The 23,568-nt window shown below is 46.2% G+C and overlaps 1 protein-coding gene across 1 annotated transcript in view; it reads right to left on the bottom strand.

The window, feature by feature from the left end:
- The window catches only part of cep112 (centrosomal protein 112), a 107,022-nt gene that overhangs the window by 32,504 nt on the left and 50,950 nt on the right, over positions 1-23,568 (bottom strand). The window contains exons 19-21 of the mRNA XM_008287544.1: positions 22,119-22,226; positions 17,585-17,767; positions 8,375-8,605 (exon numbers count right to left, since the gene is read on the bottom strand). Of these exons, the coding sequence (XP_008285766.1) occupies positions 8,375-8,605; positions 17,585-17,767; positions 22,119-22,226 (522 nt within the window). The remainder of the gene's footprint in view (positions 1-8,374; positions 8,606-17,584; positions 17,768-22,118; positions 22,227-23,568) is intronic.

The raw sequence follows: 23,568 nt of genomic DNA on the forward strand, positions 1-23,568 counted from the left end.
TCTATCTATCTATCTATCTATCTATCTATCTATCTATCTATCTATCTATCTATCTATCTATCTATCTATCTATCTATCTATCTATCTATCCATCTGGCTGTGTGTTGTATTGTGTATAATTGTGTTTGTGACCAATAAAGGCCTTGAATCCTTGAATCCTCTCTATTTATTCACCTATGTATATATTTTGGTCTATTTAATGTACAGATTATTACCTCATTTTTGTCATTTCTTATTCAGTTTTTAAATATATTTTTTAATTCTATTTTTTATATCTATTTTAATAATAGGTATTTCATTTTATTTATTTATATAGCTTATTTTATTTCATTTGATCTCATCTGGTGTCACGTGTTTTATAGGCTAGCGTTTCCTCAGTTGCTCAGTCCTTGAGTCCGTTACTGATCCCGTGGCTGTGGGGGGTCGCTTGCATTGTTCGTTGCATTTTTATGAGTTGAGCACTTTGTGATGCATTCCTGTGTGCATAAAATGGGCTAAACAAATACAGTGTGATCAGCTAGCAAAAGAAAGAGACACGGACGTGGCTCCACAGTGAACATGTTTATGTGACAGTCATACGTCAGCTTCACCTCTGTAATTGGTTGTGAGTTAATGAGGTGTGCACCGTACTGTATATGACACATGTGAATGCATTCATGGAAACATATGGCCATGTTGACATGCAAACCGGCTCAGATGTTTCATAAAAGCATAAAGAGCTTGCTACTAGCCTATTCCTTTTACCTATAGTCACTCAGGGGGATTGAGCAGGAAGCGTTACACAGCATCATACATTATACAGCTCAGCCGTCTAAACACACATTAAAACTGGCTGGAAGCAGATGAAGACACAGGATGGTACAAGCAAGGAAAAATAGCCCAACTGGACTGTGACAAACACAAAGGAAAAAACAGAGCTAAATTAAAAGCCCAGCCATATGTGTACGTCTGTGTGAGTGTGTAAGAGGTTTCAAAGAGACTACCTGTGCCCTGCCAAAGGCATTTTTGTGCTGAAGGCACTTTGAGGCTGTATCAGGCTCTTCAATCGCCTCTTAATCCTAGCGGTGTGGAGTGTACCTGCTTTGAAGTGTGTGTGTTTGTGTGTGTGTACGGATACTTGTGTGTGTTAAAGAGAGTGGAAGTAGATCTGAAGGCGAGGCATGCACCGCTTACCAGAACTTAATTAATAATCTGCAGTGGGAACCAGGCCAAACACACACACACACACACACACACACACACACTATAAAAAGGACTGACGGGAGTGGCAGAAGGCAGGGTGACAACTTTCTCTCACCCACTTGGAGTCTCAGGTCACACTTATTCAAACAGAGATAACGGACAAACAGGATGCAAGCAGGCCAAACACATCCACAGTTTGATCCATAGCTGCTGGGAAAGGAGGTTTGCTCAAGGTGTGCAGACTCATTGTTCGTCCTGAATTGTTGCTAAAAGGTGGAAGAAACTAAACATTTCTCAACAAAACGGCCCGAACACGACAACTTCTGCAAGTGTGTCTGTTTGCAGTGGTAGAAAGAAAACGAGGGATTTTCAGGATCGGTCCTGAACAGGATATTGCTTCCATATGGCATTTTTCTCCGATGTGTTTCCAATCATCTCACATTGCTAAAGAGCAATTATGGTTTTCAGCATCGTCCTAAAGCTGAACTCTGACAAAAGACATAAAACTACACTCAAAACCTGCTGACGTAAGGATGACATCAGTGGACACACAGCGAGGACACACTCCCAGCTGACAGGTAATTAGCTTAAAGGAGGGACGTTTTTAACGCCACCATGAGTCACCAAACATGCTCTTTGAACGGTTACTGGTAGTTTCACCCTGAACACAACATGCTGCATGCTGGGGAGCAAAGAGAAGCTCTTCTTTATTGCTCCACAAAGCCTTCAGTTTTAGTGGCAGCAGCATTTGTAAGCATTCAAAGCGATTCTCTGTTCACCACGCATGTCTCTCATAACAATTTGAGTTCAATGTGCCAGCGAGGGAGAGCTGGGAGATGTTATTTGCTCGTTTGTCTGTAATCATTGCTGTCTTGCTGTGCTCGCCTGTGTATCATGTGTGCGAGCGAGAGAGTTGGTGGTGTAATGACAAGAGGCTTTATTTCCATTTCACAGTTTGCCATCACTGCCTGTCAGTAGTGATTCTCTTCATCCCTGCTGCTCACTGTCAGTGCTGCATCACACAGTACAGAAATAATGCATCACGGGCACACACAAGCAGGCATACACAGATAAACATACATCAAACACGCAGACACACACGACGCACCCACTGCTCAGTGATTACACACCCAACCAGCCAGTTCTTGATATCACAAAACCAATTACATCCGTCAGCATCAGTGTGAATGAGCTCAACGTCCAACCCACACCGTGAGGTCAAGACAGAGAGCTCGTCTGAAGGTTGGACCTCTTGATGGATGGAGCTGCTGAATCACAGCCGCCTGAACACGAGCAGGTGTCCACATGGTAAACCGTCTCAGTCATGCTTTCTGTGCACAGATTCAAATGTTTCACAGGCAGCAGCTTCTCCTCAAGTCTGCTGTGGAGCTACGAGAGCAACAACGCCTCTAAAGGTAGTTTGTTTTAATTAGTCGCTAAACGTAGAAATGAAGACGTTCGTTTGTAGTTTTGTGTCGAGGTTCAGTTCACAGCCTTCATGTCTATGTGTCTATACTTTGATCAGCTCGTGTTTCTGATGATTTTGAGCTGAATTAGGAACTTAACCTAAAAAAAACAGAGAAACCCAGAATCACGGTGTCCCACTTAAAACTCCACTTCAAACCAAAGTGTAATCTATAGCGTGCAACAAGATGGGAGCTGCCTGACGCCATGTTTTAATGCGATTGAGAAAGTGTGTCGCTTCCCTCCCTCCTCTTGGATGACTTCAAAAAGTGAGGAAGAGAGCTGTGTGATGTTTTTTTGGGACGGCAGAGCCTTTACTTTGACTCTTTCATCTGCTGGGTGACTCACTCACTCACTCTCTCTCTGCCGCCGGGCCCGATGGTGCGCTGAGGAAACGAGCAGCTCAATTAGGTCTGGGCATGCGCACACGCACGCAAACACACAACATGGTTCACACACAAACACATGAACACAATCTGTGGTGCGCAGCAGCTCTGATGTAAACATATACCAACAGCAGACGGATCCACACTGAGATCCAATAATCTGAACACCAAACATCCTAAACTTTACCTCTTTTCACCCCTAAAATCAGATTCCTCGCTCTGCCTCCTACGTCTCTTTGTCTCCCACTTAGTCTGTCAGTGAGAGGTGAATGTGGGCCCTCTTTGATCATCCCCCAGCCAGTGTTTTTCTCCTCCTCGTCTAATCCATGACCGACTGAATAATATGATTTGGTGTATCTCCAAATGGCAGAAGACCAACCTAATAAGTCAGCAGTGACGGGAGGCAAGAGACAAGAACAAGACACAGCTATGACAACAACAATGACAACAACCTCGTACCACCATCTTCTGGCAGAGAGAGAGAACAGTGAGCTCGCCGAGGCTGAAGGGGGTCAGGATCAAAGCCAGCGCCAACGGATTGATGTGCGTGTCGACTGTTTTACAAAAATGTCAGTGAATGCACGAGAAAAAAAAACTGCCTCAACAGCCACGTCTCCCCGGTTTGACTTCTATCGCATCTATTCTATTTACTTTCTGCAAAGCAAAGAGACGTCAGTAAACGGGGTGGGAGCAGCTCCACATCAGCCTGGGCCACTTCCAAATGTATTCCTATAAAACCTCGCCAGCAGAACAGTTTGGTGGCTCACTTGGTAGAAGTTGTGTCCCAGGCTTTGCAAGAATTAAAGATATTTTACCAGAAGTGCTGCGAGTTTATTTCTCGAATTGGAAATGTGAACTTCCACAACACACTACAGGGTTTATTGATATCATCGCTGCTTGAGGATATTCTCCTTGAATCAATGAAAACTGACAAGCACACACACACACACACACACACACACACACACACACACGCACACACGCACACACACACACAGAGGAGGCAGTAGTGATGTCACCCTTTAGAAGCACAAAAACACAAAACTCTTCAAGTCCAGAGCAGATAAAAGAAGCACGAAGAAACCAAGGTTGCAGCTTCTCCAAAAATGTAGAAGATCAGCTGTGTTTAAAGCATCCTGGGTGGTCTGATCACAAGTGTGCAGCTCTAAACATGGATGGGAATGCAGCACATTGAAGGCACATTAAGATCCAATCAGGCGAACCACATGCAGGGACGGTCCGGGACGCATGTGTCCTCACATGGAAAACCGTGTGAAAGCAGATGCATCTCTGGCCACATTAGAAGAAGGCCTCGTCAGCTGAGTGCACAGCACAACAAACTCCAGTTGTATACAGATGATTTTCTTGAACCAAACAACATAAATGAGGTTTTGAAGTCTGAACCCAAGCTGAGGTACTAAACGTCTGTTGCAATCTCCAGCTGTACGACTGACAAAAACATTTCTTTTTACAGGACTGTCAGTTTGCTGCACATGAAATCAAGCCAGACTTGCTAACAAAGGATCTCTTAGGACATATTCTGACACCATGGATGTACTAGAATAGATGCCAGCTGAATTAAAATGCAAAGGAAAGCTCTAGATACAAGACAATAAGTGGAGAAGGTCAGCAATGTTCAACAAGCCGCTGTCATGCAAACACACGTGTGATCAGTGTGTCGTTGCTGAAGTGTGACACACACACTCTGCTACGTCATGGGAAAGCTGCAACACGAGAGGAGACACACAAAACAAAGCTCCCCTTCCAGCTGGAGGACATCATCTCAAAGGATGTCTGAGGCAACCCAACTTTTAGAGGAAAGCCTCTCAGGTTTTTGGGATACTCGTGCAGAAGCACCTGTGGAACAAAAGAGACTAATTGGCAGTCAGAGGCCTTCGTACCTGAGCTCTCTCATGCTCAACCTGCCAGTGTCTGAGTCAGAGTGAGCGCCGTCGTGCCTTTCATGTCAAGGAAGTCACATGAGGCATGGCCAGAGGGACCCTGGTGCTGTGACACGGGGAGCCGTGATTGGCTACAGCGTGCTGAAAACCTGCTTCCTCATTGGCTGACGTTTGCCTCCAGGTGCTTTTGTCACACTTGGTTAGTTTTTGATGAAATGCCCCGTTCCTTTGATCTGAAGTGAAAGTAGACACACACACACACACACACACACACACACACACACACACACACACACACACACACACACACACACTCCTTTTCTACTACTTGCCCTGGGAATCATCAGAAAGCTTCTCTATCCTCTATGACTGTGTGTGTGTTTTGTCAATATGCAGCTTTTATGTGCACGGTGACATTTATACCATCAATTAAAAAAAAAGAAAAGACTGAGGGCTCTGAGAATGTCTGTGCAGTATATGTGTGACCCGGACATATAAGAATGTGCCCTCTCCGCTGTACTCAAACACAAACACTCAGCTCCACACAAACATATCTGACAAAATTTGCACTGCTAATCTCCTCGAGCAGCTCAAAGAGCCGCGCTCTCCAGACTCAGAGTAAATATGGAGTCAAGGTACCAGACGTTATTCATTTCCTATCAAACCGGAGGCCTCCTAATTGTTTGTCTCGCATTATCTCAGATCTCTAGTATTGAAAAGCAGGGAGTGAGCGTGATACAGTTGTGTGAGGTGAAGAGCTCCAACACAAAGACCTTTTCTCCACTAACCAAACTTTACGCTCATATAGGCACCGCCTATCAAGCACCTACTGCAAATATGACCTGTGTTTAATATGCTAGCCAGCATACGCAAGTGTGTGTGTGCATGTGTGGTAAGAAACAGAGCTTCCACGCTGCCCAGCCCAGAGTTCTGGTTGAGGCCAACTCTTTAGAGAAAGCCCTAATGTTCTGAGCTTTGCCACAACTTGAAGGCAGGGGTGAGGATAAGGGGAAAGACAGAGGGAGATGGAGGGTGGAGGTGTGGAGTAGAAAAAGAAAGCTAGATAAGGAGGCGGTGGTGCGGGTGAGAGGCAGGATTCGTGCTCGCTGTGGCCATGAGATGAGGAGTCTTTATCAGGCACAGAGGCAGCTTCACAGGCCCCTCAGTGCAGAATGGAGATTGAGAGGTCTGGGGCTCACACACACACACACACACACACACACACACACACACACACACACACACACACACACACCAACAAAGATAAACTTCAATAGCGACCAGACTAACACAACCCCACACACCTTTCCTCAGCCTGCCTCCATCCCTCTCCCGTCTCTTTTTTTTGGTGCAGATCAAATGTATGGAACTATCTTAGCGTCTGATCTCATCTCCTCTGATTTTCTGTTTCTCATTATTTCATTCCAAAAGCTTCGACTGTCTACTCCCAAAACATCCACCCATCCCCCTGTATCCGTCTCTCTCCTCCTCTGTCTCTGCCTTAAACGCATGCGTCTTTGATGAGAATCCATTCATGGATTTAATGGATTTCTCTGGCCTTTTTTCCAGGATCTGGGAGATGTGTTCAAAAAAAAAAAAGCAGAAAGCTGGCCTGCCCAGGCTCTGCTTCCAAGAGCGTGGTGGACTGCAGAGGACAGCATTTCTGTCTGCATCAAAAGAATGAGAAATTTTCAGCTTACAAAACAGGGCGAACGAGTCAATATGGATCTGAGGCCTGGCTGACTTCAATCCCATGTGATAGCAGAAAAAAAAGGCAGCGATGAAGTAGTGAAAGTTTTCCTGCCCACTCCCAAGTCAAACTTGGAGACAGATTAAAAAGTAAAAAAAAAAATGGGGGAGAAACTAAGACGTTCAACCTTTGGTGAGTTTTTTTTTTTTTTTTTTGAAGCGTGCACTTTCAGCTGACAAAAAGGACGGAGGAATCATTCATCTCTTTCATAAAAAGTGAAACTAGCACATTGCTGATAGTGTTATCAGTCTGAGTTCAACACTGCTTTGAATCCACTCCAGATTGCCCGACAACTGTGAGTCAGTTTTTTCTTCTGTGTACAAAAAACGAAGAGGGAGAGGAATTAAAGTGTGCCGAACAGATAAAATAACTTTTAGCTGCAAAATGGCCTTCACATGTCTAAACAGGGAAAAGGGGCTGATAGCAAATAGCGTGATTTCTTCAAATGAGGATTAGCCTGTAATAAGCACGCTCCTTTTCTCGGATCTCTCTCACTTCAGTACCCTTGGTTCTGTGTGCCATATGGAGCCAAAATGGCCGCCTGGGTGCTTTGGAGGTCCCTGCATTCCGGGGCTAATGCTGTGCAGCTGGCGTGGGATGGTGTCTAATGAAAAATGCTCTCTTTGATGGGCCCTGCTGAGGGATTAGGTTCTGATCAACACCACCTTAGGTCAGCTTCCTGCTAGACCAGCACAAGATTACGGGCGATTTCCCGGCCGTGGGTCCAGTTTCTGAGGTGGCGAGAGGAGCGAGTGTGACACAGAAAGAAACACTGAACATGCTAAATCTCTGAAGATGAAACTGAAGTACTTCCTGGTTTGCCAAGATTGCAAAAAAGCAAAGCTGGATAAAGGCTCTAATGAACAGCTGTGATTCCAATCTGACCCTGAAGTCCAGTTCCTCAGCTCGTGTGTACATTTCAAAACATCTCATGATGGTAAGTGGGGACTTTTTCAGCAGTGGTGCAGTTTGTGGGTGAGCAGACATTGGTACAGGTGTAGCTCCAGCTGGTGGGATGTGCCATCATTAGGATGTAGTGATCTGTACAACTCTGCTGCTGCTTCTCTCTCTGTATGCACACAACACACACTATCTTCCCTCAGTATGGAAAAAAAGTCCTTTGGCAATGGTGCATCCAAACGTTTATAAAAACTTGATTTTGGCAGTCGAGATCTTGCCAGAACAACATAACAAATCAAGTCTAGTAGATGTCACAGCATCAGACTCAGTCTGTAAGTGTTTACTCCCATGTGCTGCCCTGCTGCTTTTCATTCCCAGCCTGTCTGATGGAGCTGCTTCATGCCACCCGTCCTGACTCCAGGTACAGTTTTCCAGCATACTCACTCCTCTACCGACATCTAAATACGACCACTTAGCCATATGCTCCTCCAAACTCTGCTTTTTTTTCAGCAGTGATGTTCTGTTGCTCTTATCGATTTTCCCGGTGAACTATAAACCTTTTTTTCACTTCTGGAGGAATGCATTTTCCCCACTTCTGACTGCAAGAACTCTTTACAAACAACAAAACCAATTAAGTTTGAAGCTGTGTGTGTGTCTGACTTTAAAGGGATGGTAGAAAGAGCCTGGAAACTGGGGAAGCAGGAGTGTGAGCGACTTGCAGAAGACTTCCAGCTCTGGACATTAGTGGCTGAAAACATCCAGCATGTCTCATCTGCTCACCGTACATTTACCTTCTCGTGAGCAGCATCCTTCTCCTGCTGGTGGCTCCTCTCGAGGTCGATGCGGATTCGTTCCATGTCGGAGCGGAGCCGGTCCAGAGACGCCTCCTTGTCCAGGATCGCTCTCTCTTCTTTCTCCTCCTGGAGCAGCGCCATCTCAGCCAGCTGCTGCTTATGCTGGACACGGGCCTGCTGGAGTTCCTCACGCAGACCTGACAACTGGACTTCCAAATCTGAAATAGTCTGGACAGAGACACAGAGATGTGCAGTGGGTTTAGGTAAAGCGACGCCCTCGATGCGGTCTGCAACGACGGACTAATGTCAAACGATGAAGAGGACTTTTCAGAACATCTTTATGTAACGTAGCCTGTGTGCTGCTTTAAGGAAAGAGCTGAGCTGACAGAGATGATGAGATGCAGCATCTCGGTGTGAACAAGCATCTATACGGTTTGTAGTAAAGTTTCACAGACATGCTTAAATGTTTCTGTTCTCCTCTGTGTAATGTGGGTGGGGGCTGCTGAGATGGCCTGACCCCTCTCCTGACCTCTTTCTTTTTGAACTGCTCAGCCTTGACTTTGCTAAGAAGCTCCCTTTAATAGTGCTGCCAGTGAGAGTCAACATTACATAGTAGGAATGCTAATAAGTACAACCCCACGGCCCCCGGATCACCAGAAATAGACCGGTCTGACACGTGCTACGAAGCTGCAGCGCCAGATTTCACATCAGCCTACTGCTCTGTCCATCACATAGTGGGAGTGATGAAGGAAGCCAGGAAGTGGACCGAACAGTGAAAGGACAGAACTCTTGCTGCGCATTCTGAACATCTGAGACACGTGCATCTATAACAGGACACGGGCTCTTCACACATAACACCCAATGTCTAGAGGCATGTTTGTTTTTATTTTACAAATTACAAGCAGGAACAAAACTGTGCAGTGAGGTGCAGGTGGCTCTAAGATGCACTGCAGTGTTTCACACTTGCCTACCTGTATTGCACGTATTCCCCAGCTATTGCACATCCTCATTACTCTCCTTGGTTTACTTAGTTTTCCTTCCCATGGTGTGCACTGTGCCTCCTGCCCCCTCCCTCTCCCCAGAAGCCTGGGCATCCCAGGACAACCCCATGTTAAGGCAATCAGACAGAAAGTGTCTGAAGTCTTTTTTAGCGGGCACTGGGGAGAATCAAAGAGACTTCAAAGGAGTGTCACAAAAACAGGCAGATGCTGTGGCTCTGTGTTAGACTCCCTCCTACACTGGCACACAGACTGATCCAGTTGTGCACACATGCACACACAGACAGCCACACATGGTCTGGCTATCGCACACGCACAGCGGCGTGCAGCACATTCACACGGACTGCGAGGTAAAAAAACAAACACATGCCATCATCCGTGTCCCGCTGCCCTGTCTCTCAACATTACCACATTCGCCGCTCCGTTTGCGCCTTCAAGGGCGAGCAGCTATTAGATCTGAGCCCTCCACAGCCTTTAATGTATAATTCTCACTTTAACAAATGTGGATGATCTGTCTCCCAAAAAATCTTTTAATAAGAGAGAGTGTAATCTAGCGGAACAGAGTCATTGGCAGTGACACTTGAGAAACTTAGGAGGCCAAAAGAGCGTGTTTCCTCTGGAGGAAGTGAGCAGGGCACATGTCAGCATGCTGATGTGCAGCTCTGAGAAGAAGCAGCTCTTGGTAACAATAGATTCAGTGTTGGGTCAGATGGTGCTGGCTAAGATGACAAACGACTGGCAGGACAATAGAAAAGTAAGTGGTAGAGAAATGAATCAGGAGAAAATGTCGCAAAGTCAGGAGACGATGGGCTCTGAGACTTTATTACCTGCTGCTCTAATTAAGATCCTGAAACACTGCAGGAGGCAGAATTTAAAAGCACCACAAGTCATGACTTTAACTCTAAAATGCTGCTTGTTGCTGGTTCGACCGGCGACTTTCCTGATAACTTCTGAACTCAGTGCTACTGTCCTGCTGCAAGCAACATACAAAGAAACTGAGTTCTGCTTCACTTTTTGATAGAGACACATAATTAACGGGACACATAATAATTGATGCCTGCTTCGGATTAACATTATTTTACAAAACATAAAACTAAACGATGAGGGGAAATCAGCTCTGTTTATCTGTAACATTAACCAAGTCTCAGCAGATTATTCTAATTAGTCTACTAGTATGCTAATGAGGGGACGTGTTGGAAGATTAATGTTAGATATCAAATATGCAATAAGACGGTAACATGTGACCAGATGGAGAGATTTGGTGGCTCAAATATGGATTCCATGAAGAAACAGAGTGCAACAGGAAAACAAGCTTTTGTCTCACAGTGGATATGAAGCAAACACACATTTATAATCACTGTGTTCTCCTGGTCAGGACTGGAGCCTGATACCGAGCAGAAAAGAGTCAGAATTAATCTATTCAATTAACTAATTAACACTAATTAGACCTGTGTGAGGTGTGTAGTTTATCACAGCAGGCAGAAACGTGGATTTCATGTATTTATTATGTGGACGACAGCAGCAACAACCTTCAATCGCTTTTTAAAATATATCTTCTATGTATCTCTGCTCACGCTTTTCATTTTGTTATTTTTTGTATTGAATCCTATTTTATTCACTTTTTTGAAGTTTTTCATGATGGTGTGGATTTGTTTTTGCTTGTCAACATTATGTCTAAAGACGCTGTAATGCTTTAAGATGATCTCAGACACAATCAGCACAGCATTCACATCTAAAACTAAACCAGGGTTTGTGCATGTAAAGCACATTTTAAAAAGGTAACCGTTAACTGGACGCTAACAGCTGTTGGTCCGGCAGCGCTGATAGACGCCGACGAGCCAAAACAACACGACAGCACACGTGCTGCTGCTCCATCACGTGCCACGGCTTCAGACTCTACAGGACTTCTGAAAGTGTCCGCTGCTATCTGGCACCAAGATGTTGGCAGCAGATCCTTCACTGCTCAGGCCAGTGTTATACTTTCTGCATCTGCGAGTACACAAAGGCTCAGAGTGATGTAAAGTACGTCCAAGTCTGCAAGCAGGGACCCCTGAGTCCACATGCAGGCAGTCTGTGTTCAGATGCACCACAAGGGCAGCAGTGTGCACGCATGAAGCATGGCGACGGCCAGCACATTTATGACATTTCTCCTCCAAGTGGATGAAGGAAGAGTTTATTAACAACAATATGTGCACTGTGTACACATCTGCAAGGAAGTCTGACAAAGGCTGGACTGAACCAAAACAAAAGCTCGTCATGTTCTATTAAATTCAATCGATTGTTTTTAACAAAGACCGATAAGAAGGTGTTGCTCCAGCACACGGCATCTCCACAACAGAAGGAATGTCCCGACACGACCGAGTCCGCACTATAGCTGAAACAACGGAGGTCAGAAATCACAAGGAGGACACGTCTGTCCAGATGATCTGTCTGAGACGATGTCAACACCTTTGTCTTGTCATCTATGGCATGGTGAGTAAAACTGCATTCTGTAGAGTGGGTGGTTAAAGGAGAGTCAGTGTTCTGGCCACGCTGTCTGATCAGTCTGTTAAAGCCACACCAGGATCCACTCAGCGCTTCAACAGCTCAACAACTATTAGTGCACACATTTCTAAATGTGACCCTTTTCTAATTGGAAAAATAGAGATGAGCTTTTACCACCTGCATACGGTGCAGCGCCCTGAACCAGCCATACAGCTGTCACCATTATCAAAGCCACTTTAACTACAAGAACTGACTGAAGCGTCACACATGCACCTGGTACAAATGTCATGTGTGTTGTATTGTAATGAACATCCTCTACATATAGTACGCTACTAGTTTCCTGCTGCGTGCTGCTTTCTTGCTCAGATTTGTTTATTATATTTTTTGTATTCTATCTTTTATTACTTTTGTAGAGTGTCATCGGGTGTTTTCACCCGACTCCAAGAGACAAGAGCACAAGAAACCCAATGTGCTCAGACTGTCTGTCTTGAATCCTTGAATCCTACAAGATCATCAACGTTGTTCTCTACAATGGTCAGAATTTTTTGCCATCAGCATACGAGGAAAGGAAACGCCCACATGGGCTGCAGGTGGATCAGTGGTTAGCACCGTGGCCTCACAGCTAGAAGGTCGCCGGTTCACGTCCCGGTGAGGACACCCGGGATCTTCCTGCGTGGAGTCTCCATGTTCTCCCCGTGCAGCGTGGGTTCTCTCCGGGTTCTCCGGCTTCCTCCCACAGTCCACAAACATGTTGAGGTTAATTGGTGATTGTAAATTGTCCGTAGGTGTGAATGTGAGTGTGCTTGGTTGTCTGTCTCTAAGTGTAGCCCTGTGATAGACTGGTTACCTGTCCAGGTGAACCTGCCTTCACCCTGAGTCAGCTGGGATAGGCTCCGCCCCCCATGACCCTGGTGAGGATGAAGGTGTAGAGATGATGGATGGATGGAAACGCCTACATGTCCACGAGGTACATGGTGTAAATTTCATCATCTGCCCAAGTTCAAAACAAACAAATGGTGCCTTAAACACCGGCTTGAGCACTGTTTGAAGAAAGACTGTCCAAAGAGATCTGTCGTCATTCACGTTTCATAATTCGTCTTTAAAGGAGCTATGATTCAAGCAGATGGACGTGGGAGGTCCTCTGAGTTGCAGCTACATGCTTTGTGGGCCTGATGGCAGTGGAGAGATTCTCCAGGAATCCTGCGCTGTGTCCACCCTCTGTGGGAACAATACAGTGACACGGTGCTACAGCCCAAACAGCTGTATCAGCCACAGCCAGCCTTAGAGAAACATCCACCAGAGCCCCGTGTGGTGTTCTGTGTTCAGCATGAAGGCCAAGGTGACCGAATGCAGAGCCGCTTTAAAGTCCAGATTGGTCAGCACACAGGATGTAAAAACCATGTGACTCTAACCGTATTTATATATTTAATGCAAACGCTATAAATAAAACAATAACCTGACAGTTTATCCCTCTATAGAAATATAAAGCATTAGTGTTTGAATAAAAGATACAGCAAACATATGCATTAATGTGTGATAGCTGACTTATCCCAGCAAAGAACATGCATGTTAGACTGTCATAATAAATGATTCGCTGGTGACAGCCGATAAAAACGTATCTGAGCGAAATCCAAGATGTGATGTATGCACATACTGAATGGCTCCATGGTTTGAAAGGGAGCGCGTTGGAAGACTCGACACATCAGAGAGCATCAGCATTCACTGATGACTTCAGCCGTGATCAATAGTTCCCCAGTGGAAAAACACAAGAACAGCTGAGTTCTAACACAGACACTCAGCTGTACTTGGCAATATGTGATGAAATCGTTTAAAGAATCACAAACACAGTGACATGCCAGCTCAGAGGGACACTCATTTGCAATCACTGAGTAACAAAACAAGACTCACTCGACAACACTGGGGGACAAATCAATCGGTGAGTGACGACGCACGAGCACCGAGACAATCGACGCACACCCTGGTCGAGCTGTCTGTTCTCTTCATCCCAGCTTTGACGTAGTCTGTCATCACCCTCTTCATCGGACTCATTTTAATCACGTACTTGGGATTGAAACGCTTTGAAAAATTGACAGCATCATTATTTAGTCCATCACGGCCCAGAAGAAAGACCTCACAAGCCTCCCGCTCTCTCCCATGCTGTTTGAAGTCCAGATGGTGTGTACGTTCCTTAAGAAAAGACATAATTATTCAGAAAATAATACCCATAAAATGAGTTTCGAGGAGGAGCTCGTGGAAGAAATACGAACGATGGGTTTTGCATAGAACAAACAATTTTGATGTTTGCAAAAACAAGGCTTCAAATTAATTTATAATGCTGGTCCTAGTTTTTGAAGTCAAACTCTTACTAATGTTTAACAATTAAAACGCCTCACAGACACACAATTGAGCCGACTAGGAACAATAGCACACACAAAAACATTTTACATTGTTTGGCCCCACAATACAATGGATCTTTATTTTGTTTAAAAATGCTGTTTGGGAAGATAAGGCAGGTTTATTGTGCAGCGGCGACTTCACAGCGACTTCCAGGAATGTGGAAAATCTCTAAGCGGAGAATTGGCTTTGATTTCTGGTGACTTTAGTGACTCAGAGTGAAGCACGGTTTTCCTTTACAGTGTTAAATATAGTTTCGCCGCTCCGCGGGTGGATGTGCTCGCACCATACGTTTTTGGAGTGTTGTCTCCAGCAGCTAAGCGAGAAAAGGCCACGAGATCAGGATTTTTGGCATGTGAGAGGGTCTGCTGGTGAGGATCCCCAAAACAGTCTACAAAACTACTTTGTCCTCTGGGGGGCATTGATCAGCTAACAGAACAACACAGAGCTGGCTGCGGGCAACATGCTTCACTGGCAAGACATTTCATCATCTTGGAGAGACAAGCAACTGAAAGCTTCCTTTCACTGTCTTTTCTTGTTTTGTTTTTTTTTTTGGTATTTTTAAAAAACGGTGAAGAAATCGTTCTTTCAGGAGAACAGCAGCATCCAGGTCCACAAGGCTTGGAACTGTCAGTTAATCCCCTGCGCTGGTGAGATGCCAGCTGCACAGCAGGCCTTAAACCCTCATGCTTTTTTTCTCATTCTGTCGCTTGAGATGTTGTAACATTTAGGCTACAAGCAGCAAAGGGGAAGATGAGTTCACATGCATGTGATTAGAAATGCAAGAAGGCAGCAGACGGGCGACGCTGCCTTTAAAATGTGGTGGTGGAGCTTCTGGGGCGACAGACTCAGGTGGGACGAGGACAATGTGTCCCTGTGTGAGGTTTCAGCTCTTCCCTCCACCCACCGCTACGACTCATTGGCTCTCCTTCTCAAACACAAGCCAAGAGCCAGGAATGCTATTTATTAGTGTCCCGCCACATCAAGGGGATGAGTGGGTATTACTCATCCCCAGAGTGTGTGACTGACATTAGCTGTTCCCTTTCCTCGCCAACTTTCTGGCTGCAACTGTCCTTCCAGTGATTCAGGGAAGACTGAGAGAAAGTGAGATGGAGGGAAGCTGAAAGAAACGAGGCCTGGGCTCAAACGGCACAGCAGGCATTCGGCCCGTCACTTGCTTTGGCTTGTTGATAATACCTGTGTCCGACTGACCCACGTGGTGGAGCCCTCTGATCGGCCCGTACAGCGTCACACTCTCACCACAGACATGATAAAAGCATGTGGTGGAAGGAAGCTCCTTTTCTTTCTGTGTGAATCCACTTAAATGTTCCAACTTTCACAGCACAGTTCTATCTGCTTGAAAGGCTGCATGTGAAGCGCCACATTAGCAGAGTGGCAGATGCAGAGTTCCCAGGGGGCAACGCAAAAGGCTTTAACAATAAGTGGCTTTGCCCATTGTGTGAAAAAGCTCATTTTTAATACACATCTGCTGCTGCTGCTGCTGCTGCGTCTGCTTCTTGTTCTTTCAACAACACATCCACGAATGTGTCCTCACACAGGAAGTCGAAGCAGCTCACAGCTCCACCAAACCCACAGCCGTGTGCTCCATCTTTCCAAGGCCTGAGTGAAAACCTTGATTTTTCCTGCTTTAATATGTGACATTAGGCAGCCATCTGATCTCCAACTTAAAATACCGCTCGGGCAAACAGGAACTGAGAATACGAAATGAAGACTGGGGAAGTTTGTTTTCTGTCACCTCCTGAGAATCTGAGGTTTGTCAAACCAGACGTCATTTTGACATGAGCAGGGCGGCGTGTTATTAGCAGAAATATCCTGTGGTGACGGCATCTCCAGACAACCAAATCACACACTAGCGGGTGCCATCTGTGTTGTGAAAGACATTCCCCAAAATATTAGAAAAGGCATGAAGACGATTTTCCCCGACGTTATTAAGTTTTGAGCTTTAGGACATTTTAGAAGAGTGTAACTCATAAACTAATATAGTAACGCTGGCAAGGCACCGTGAGACGACCTCCAGCGTTCTCCATGAGTGGAAAAGCAGCGAGAAAATGAGAGAATATTCTGACATTTCAGCTAGCAACAGGGGGCTATTTTCAACCTCAGTTAAAGCGTCCCATATAGTTTTATTGTTAGAAACTAGACTGGATGTAAACGGTAACAAAAAAAAATTCACGCGAGACAAAATAATGCAAACTGAAAAACTGTGTTTTCTCTGAAGTCATTACATATCGTTGCATTTTGCGAGTAAAAGAGGCTTTTACATAAATAAATGCCACTACTAACTTATTACGCTGGGCGATGACAAAATAAAACAGGAAACAGTCGACGATAAGTGTGATTTCTTTGCTATTTATTCTCGCCTGCACCACCTGTGCCCACACGTAGTCGGGACATTTTGTCCACAAAAACAAAGTACGTCTCGCTGGATTTCTATCTTCAGCCAGTAAAGTAAATTCGTTGCACACTGACAATATTCATGTCATTAGGAAGCCTAAAGAGTCAAACACAACCCCAGCTGGGGGCTGGTTTGTCCAACTGCTTCCCACAGAGCACCAATACAGCCCAGGCTGGGGGCAAAGCCAGAGCGCGAGGGGTGTGAGATGAAGACCTGGCTACGTGGTGGCAGAACGGTCCCTCGGTGTCAGGGATATGAATTAATACAGACCCAAATGTCATACACTCATTGTGGCCAGCCAAGCCGGAGTAAGCGAACGACCAGCGTTTTCCGCGGGGAGATAGCTACCTGTGGTGAGAAGAGAAAGCACCAGCGAAAATACACTTCGCTGGGTTTACTGGATGCTTGGCAGGGCGTCCACAACTGTACAGCGGAATAAAAAGCACCAATTCAATGGAATAAAAGGCTGGCGCTCAACACACTGATTTCTTCGCCTTCAGTTTCTAAACATGATTTCTTTCTACTTCTATCACAAAACCCTGCGGCGATGAAAAATTATTTAAAAGACGTGAGAACAGCATCAGAAGCAGGGACAGTGCGATATTTAGGGTTTGTTTACTCCATTTATTTTTTTTTTTACTTTTCTTTAGCGCGCACATCTTTCCAAATGTTTTTTTCCCCAAATAGCAGAATCTAAAATGTTCTGTGTTGTCGCATTGAATGTACAACAATCTCTAAAATTATTCACATTCAATGTCAGTATCTGTCTGGCTTCAAGTAGAAAAGTGTCTTAAACCCGCTGTGCTTTTGAAACACCAGGAAAACGTCAATGGGCAAAATACAAAATGGTTGTCCACAGGAGAGCGATGGGTCAGCATGTGGGTGTGCGGACGTGGATCAGTGGAGACCCCCTACCTGGGCATCGCGCTTCCTCCACTCCTGGGTGTGCTGCTGGTGCTGGTGCAGGGCGGCCCTGGCCTGCCTCTCCAGGCTGCTCGCCTCCCGCTGGCGCTCCTGGACCAGGCTGTCCTTTTCCGCGCTGTGCTGCTGCTGTAGCCGCGTCCTCTCCTGCTCATGCTGCATGCGCTGCTCAGCCATCTGATTGGACAAGCAGGCAAAGAGAGACTTCATCAGCCAACACACACTCAGAGCAACCCTGTCGTCATGACAACTTGTCCATCCACCTATCCATCCATCCTTTCTTCGTCCTATTCCGTCCAGCCTTTCCCTCCACCCAGGACACCCAGGAGCACAACCGATTTGAAATTGGTAGGAAGGTGGGGGGGGGGCAAAGCGAGAAAAGTTTCTCCGCTTCCTCACGTCGTCAGAGGACGACATGATGCGATGTGTTTACATCTGGCTCGCTCCCCCGCCCTCCCACCGCCGCTGCCAACGGTACAGACCAGCCTCCATGTCCCACTCCTCTCTCTTCAGATCTGTCCCCCTCGCCCTGGTCTGGATCGGCGTATAAAAGAGCAGCTAGTCTGGGCTATGCATGTGGGCTGGTAGGGGTTAGCCATCTGGCTGCAGTGACTACCCAATGCCCCATGCTATGCGCCTGACAGCATGTGAAAATCGGCTTAGACGATGACGATGATGATCATTATAAACCCGAATCAGAAAAAAGACTGGAGAGGGAGGCAAAGAGAGCACCTTTGTGAAGAACTGAGGAGATGCTAAAAGATTCTCGATGCTGCTTTAACTTGTAATTGCAGTCGCTGTGTTAATTTAACCAGTTTAACAACCATTTATTACTCAGTGCCGGTTCTCGTGCTATCAAGACCAATACGGCTGCGGTTCGGGTTTATGCTGCTAATGAGCGATATCTGGAGTCCAAGTGCAGCAGGGACCTGTAAGCACCAATCAACATGAAGGCTTGGTTGAAAAACAAACACACCGGAGACTTCAGTCCCACTAGACCCACAACCAGCTCCACACAGGACAGTAGAGAAAAATAAAACACTTCTAATGGGGCGCAAAGCCCCAATTTTTCAGGGCTTAATCATCCTGTCAGCTGAAGCAAGTCTGTGTTCCAGCCCGGCTGTAAGAGGAGTCACCTGCTGAGAGGTGAGCCTTGCCAGTGAAGCTCCCAGCCCCGAGCCCCCAAGCCTTTCCCAGGCTCTGTTCCGTTCCCACTCCCCCATGGCGGGGGGACAAGTGACCCCCACACCATCCCACCGTGCAGGCCCAGCCGGAGCCTTGAAAGGACAGCAGGGGCCTGGGGCCCATTTGCCTCCCTGCTTTGAAGCTAATCCCCTGCACATTGTGCATGACGGCACCCTACCTGGCCTGCCAGAGAAGTGGAGATCAACAGCCTCTGTGCCTGGTGCCTGCTCTGTCCATGGCCCTATCTTCCAATGCTGCGTGCTATTCAGAGCAGGTGATGAATGAGGGGCTATCTACAGGAAGCCGGATTCCTTCCCCGGCACTGAGAGGAAGGCCACAATAGACACTTCATTTTGGCAGCCACGAATTTACTCTTCAGCTTTAGGGAGAGCTTTGCTAAATGCCCTCAAAAAAGGTCAGTGGAAGGATGTCAGCTGGATGAAAATGTATTCATCTCTGAGGCTCAGTAGTTGGCATAACATACAGTAAAATAACGCACACACATGCCAGTGTTTAAAACAGAACCACAAACAGTTTGTAGAATACGGCCAGTAGCCTCCACGTGCTGCCACCGCTGATGCTGATGGTGTCTGAAGAAAACTCCACATCAGACAAATTAGCACCGTCTTCACCGCCTTTTCCATTCAAGCACACAATAGATACCAACAGATCCACAGCCAGAATACGTTGTCCCACAGTCAGATTCATACAGCGCTACAAGCTACAGCAGCCACTTTCTCCAAGAACTCCCGAGCTGGACCGCAGGACAGGCGGCAACAGAAACTGGGGGAGGATCTCCTGGCTGACTCTCCGCTCCCGTTTAGAGTCTCGAGCCACGGGGGTTTGGGAGGAAAGAGGGGATCTGAGGTGAAACGAGGATAAAGAAATGGGCAAGACGGATCTGTTGTGAGAAAAACAGAAAAAGAAAAGCACGGAGAGGAGAGGACAGAGAGCAGACCCAGCAAGGAGCCTGGCTGTGACATCACGTAGCGCCAGTGTGCAGTGGAGGATGCTGGGTGCTGCCGCTCTTAAAGGGACCGGCGTGGGGCTTGTGAGGGAAGACTGAGTCGGCTACAGCACAGCTTGGTGCCACAGATACAGAGCGGGTCGGGTGTTACTGCACAGCACGACTCCTGTCAGCCCGGCCCGACATGGTTGTGTGTGCCCATTGCACGTATTGAGGCTGGACAGTGAGGTAATGGGCTTCTTTCAACCGCAGGGGGGATATCTGAAATGTTTGGGGAGGCGGAGGGCGTAGAGGAGGGTAGAACAGAGGGCCTGTCTGGTCTCAGCAGGGGAGTTTGGGCTGCATGTGAGAGGGGAGAGATGGAAAAAAGACACCTTTTAACTCACTGTAGGGTTTGAAACGGCCACTGAGTACAGAGACGAGCACATTCTCACTCACTGGCACGCCTGTAAACTCCTTTATTATTTATCGTCCCACGTTAACAACTGAAGCTGTTTCCGTTACCTGTCAAGCTCGTAACTCCAAGCCTGCTGTCTGACCTCGCTATGTCTGTCAAAGAGGCAGAGACCCGTCAGGAGCCGTGACGTCCGGCTGCCTAAAGGGTCAGCTAGCAAACAGCTCCTCCGTGTAGCTCCCCATGTACAGTCTCGCTGAAGGCGGCCTTGAGCGAACGTTCTTGTGGGAGCGTCGCCTTGCAATCCTGTGACAGCGATCTCAGTGGAAACGCGGTGCACACATGCATGCAGGCACACACCTAGCAGCTAATTTATGAAGAAAAACACAATGCACATGCAACATTAAACGACTATGCTCATGAATAATCACTCTTCTTCACGTGCACACGGATACCAGTTCCTCCTCTTTACATGCTTCTTGCCGTGCAGCTAATGTCACCAGCTCTCACATCAACATCATCCCAAAGACAGGTCCATTGTCTTGGTGTGTTTTTATCTTTAAGACAAAAGCCTCCCTGATACGCTGCTAACCCTATGCGGTTGCCTTCAACTGTCAAGTGCACTCCTACTCAGTGCAGCAGCAGATGATCACTTGAATATTTTCTGCAAATCTTTGATCGCTTACCTGTTCCTCACATGACAACACGCTGTAGCAGCCACTCAAAACACTGATAAATCTCCCATTTACTGGATCATTACACGGGGATGAAAATGTCTTTTGGATATAAATACAAGCTGTTTAACAGTTTAACTGGCATGGTCAGGTTTCTATGACAATACACCCTCGCAGTGGGAAGTGAAGCACCTTATTTCCAACCCCCTTCCTCGGTTTTGCCTTTTGGTGGATCAACATCCCAAAACAGTGAATCCATCCCTTTAAAGGCATTTTAAAATATGCTGTTTTTTCCCCATAAATATAATGACAAGTATTCAACCATGGAGCAGATCAATAACGGAGAACAGTTTCTCCGTTCCTTGGAAATAACAGCGGCCTCATATCCTCCACTTAGGACGATCTACAGCGAATTACACGCAGCATAAACTCCATCTGGCCTGGAAATGAGTGTTAGCATGCTTATTAACACACAGGTTGGTGCTGCGTTGGCGCCTGGAAAGCAATCACGTCGTGGATACAGATGTGAAATAGAGATGTTACAGCAGTTAGTCCTGAGCAGGCTGATGTGGAGCCATATGGTCACTGTGTGCATACCAACATGCAGCCATCATTCAGCAGACAGCAGCATGTCAGTGCATTCATAACACTATGCAGGGCTGCAGAACACCCCTAACATAACACTCTTATTCCTTTTCCAGGTGTCTGGCACACAATTACTGTCATAGCTGGTAGAGCTATTTCTAAACCTCATCATGTCTCTAATATACCAATCATACATTCAATCATTTGTTAAAGTAGGAGGAAAATCAGCTACAGTCCCCGTCTCCCCCCCGTCCCCATCAGCTGCCTCCAATAACATCCATTTCTGTGGCTTAATTGAATCTGGTGTCTCTCTATCAGTGAGCTAGATTTCAATGAGTTGTGAAAATGGTTTCTTGACTCTTAATTGAAGACGGGTGACACAGATGGGATGATAAGGGGACGATGCATCTTCTATGCAGATTGCATTACTTTTCAATTGGCAATGTTTAAGATATTTATTGAGCCGGAATCTGAGCTTAATCTAAAGCGTGTCCCTTATCATGAGAAATTAATCGGGCGGAACAGATGGGAAGGAATAACAACACTATTGCAAATGGATGTCAGACCCTTGGCTGGCTCCACCAGGCCGAGTGCTCGCTGATAGCAGAGGAAGATAACAATGTGAAGGCGATGATGATGATGATGATGGAGGCAAGAGATGAGTTCTTCCCCCTCGGCTACAATACGGAGGAACAAACACGCTGTAAACACAAAGCTACAGACCTGCTGCTCATATTTCTGTCTCAGTGCATCAAGTTGCTGCGAGAACTCTTTGGCCTGATTCTTCCGGAGGGATTTGGAGCGGATCAGGTCCTCCTCTACCTTCTCCATCTGGAGGTGTAAGAGAGTAAAAAAAAAGCAAAAATGAGAACTTATTTGGTATTAATTTAAGGCAGACGTTTGTGTAATTACATCCCACCCTAACTGGAGCATTTAAACAGACTGGACCAACGTTGTCCTTCAAAAAGCAGCAGAAATGAAACGTAGTAAAACATAATGCATCTGCATTGAGTTTCTGAAATGAATGAACTGCTAGTGAGAAGGAACGTATTCAACACGTTCATGTGATCTCATTGTAATGACGGAATAAATATTTCAACCTGTTCATCAAAGTGTAATGTGTAGAACTTGCATTCAGTGGACTTTACAGGAACAAAGTGCGCCTCAGACACTCAGAAATAAGAAAGTCATGGCATTGTGTCTCTGTGTGGACTGAGATTCAACAATATTTACGCTATTTATCCCGACTCAACTTCCTCGCAGCCCGCCGTTTTCACATTTTCTGCTCAGGTGATGATAATCAACAACAATTGGAAATGTAATTTGCTCAAACGCCTCTGTATGTGGGCGATGCTGTGTGTAACGCCACGGAACTGCCAAATGTGTTTTGATTAATCCATTTAAAATGCTGAAGCCTCCTTTGAACTATACACGCAACAGAGATTTGATTCCGTATGGTGCTTCTTCTCCTGCTTTCTCTTTTTTCTAACCAAAATAGGGCAGACTCCTTCCTTTAAGTGCAGTCTAAAAGTGGGATGCTGATTTTGAAATGAGAGACAGACAGACAGACAGACAGACAGAGGAAGGCAGTGATACAGATAATCCATTTAGATATAACACCATCCACAGACGGAGAGAGGGAGACGATGATGAGAGGAATGATGGAAGGATGAAAAAGAGAGTAAAAAAAAAAAGAAAGTTCTTTTGAAGTACTTTCTGCAACATTAAAGCCTTAGCGGGAGAACGTGATGCAGCGATGCACAAGCGAGCGGGGCGGGGAGGAGAAGAAGAGGAAAGGCGAGGAGGGAGAGAGGATGACAGGGATGCAGAAGAGACTGCTCCTCTCTCCCATGGCTTTGATGTGGGCTGAGGATAAAGTCAGATTGGAGATTGGGATGCCAAGGGCTCAATGGGAGAAGAAGGAGCGAGCAAGAGGATGGAAGGATGAGGAGCAGGAGGAGGGACACACACCAACACACACGTTCTCCAAGCACACAGGAAACAAGATGGAGCTCGCCACCAACACACACACACACACACACACACACACACATGCATAAACATAAACACACACACATGCATAAACACACATGCACACACATGCACACACACACCTACACACACACACACACATGCATAAACACACACACACACACACACACACACACACCTA

This window comes from Stegastes partitus, unplaced genomic scaffold (assembly GCF_000690725.1).
Source record: "Stegastes partitus isolate 25-593 unplaced genomic scaffold, Stegastes_partitus-1.0.2 Scaffold506, whole genome shotgun sequence".
Classification (NCBI taxonomy): Eukaryota; Metazoa; Chordata; class Actinopteri; family Pomacentridae; genus Stegastes; species Stegastes partitus.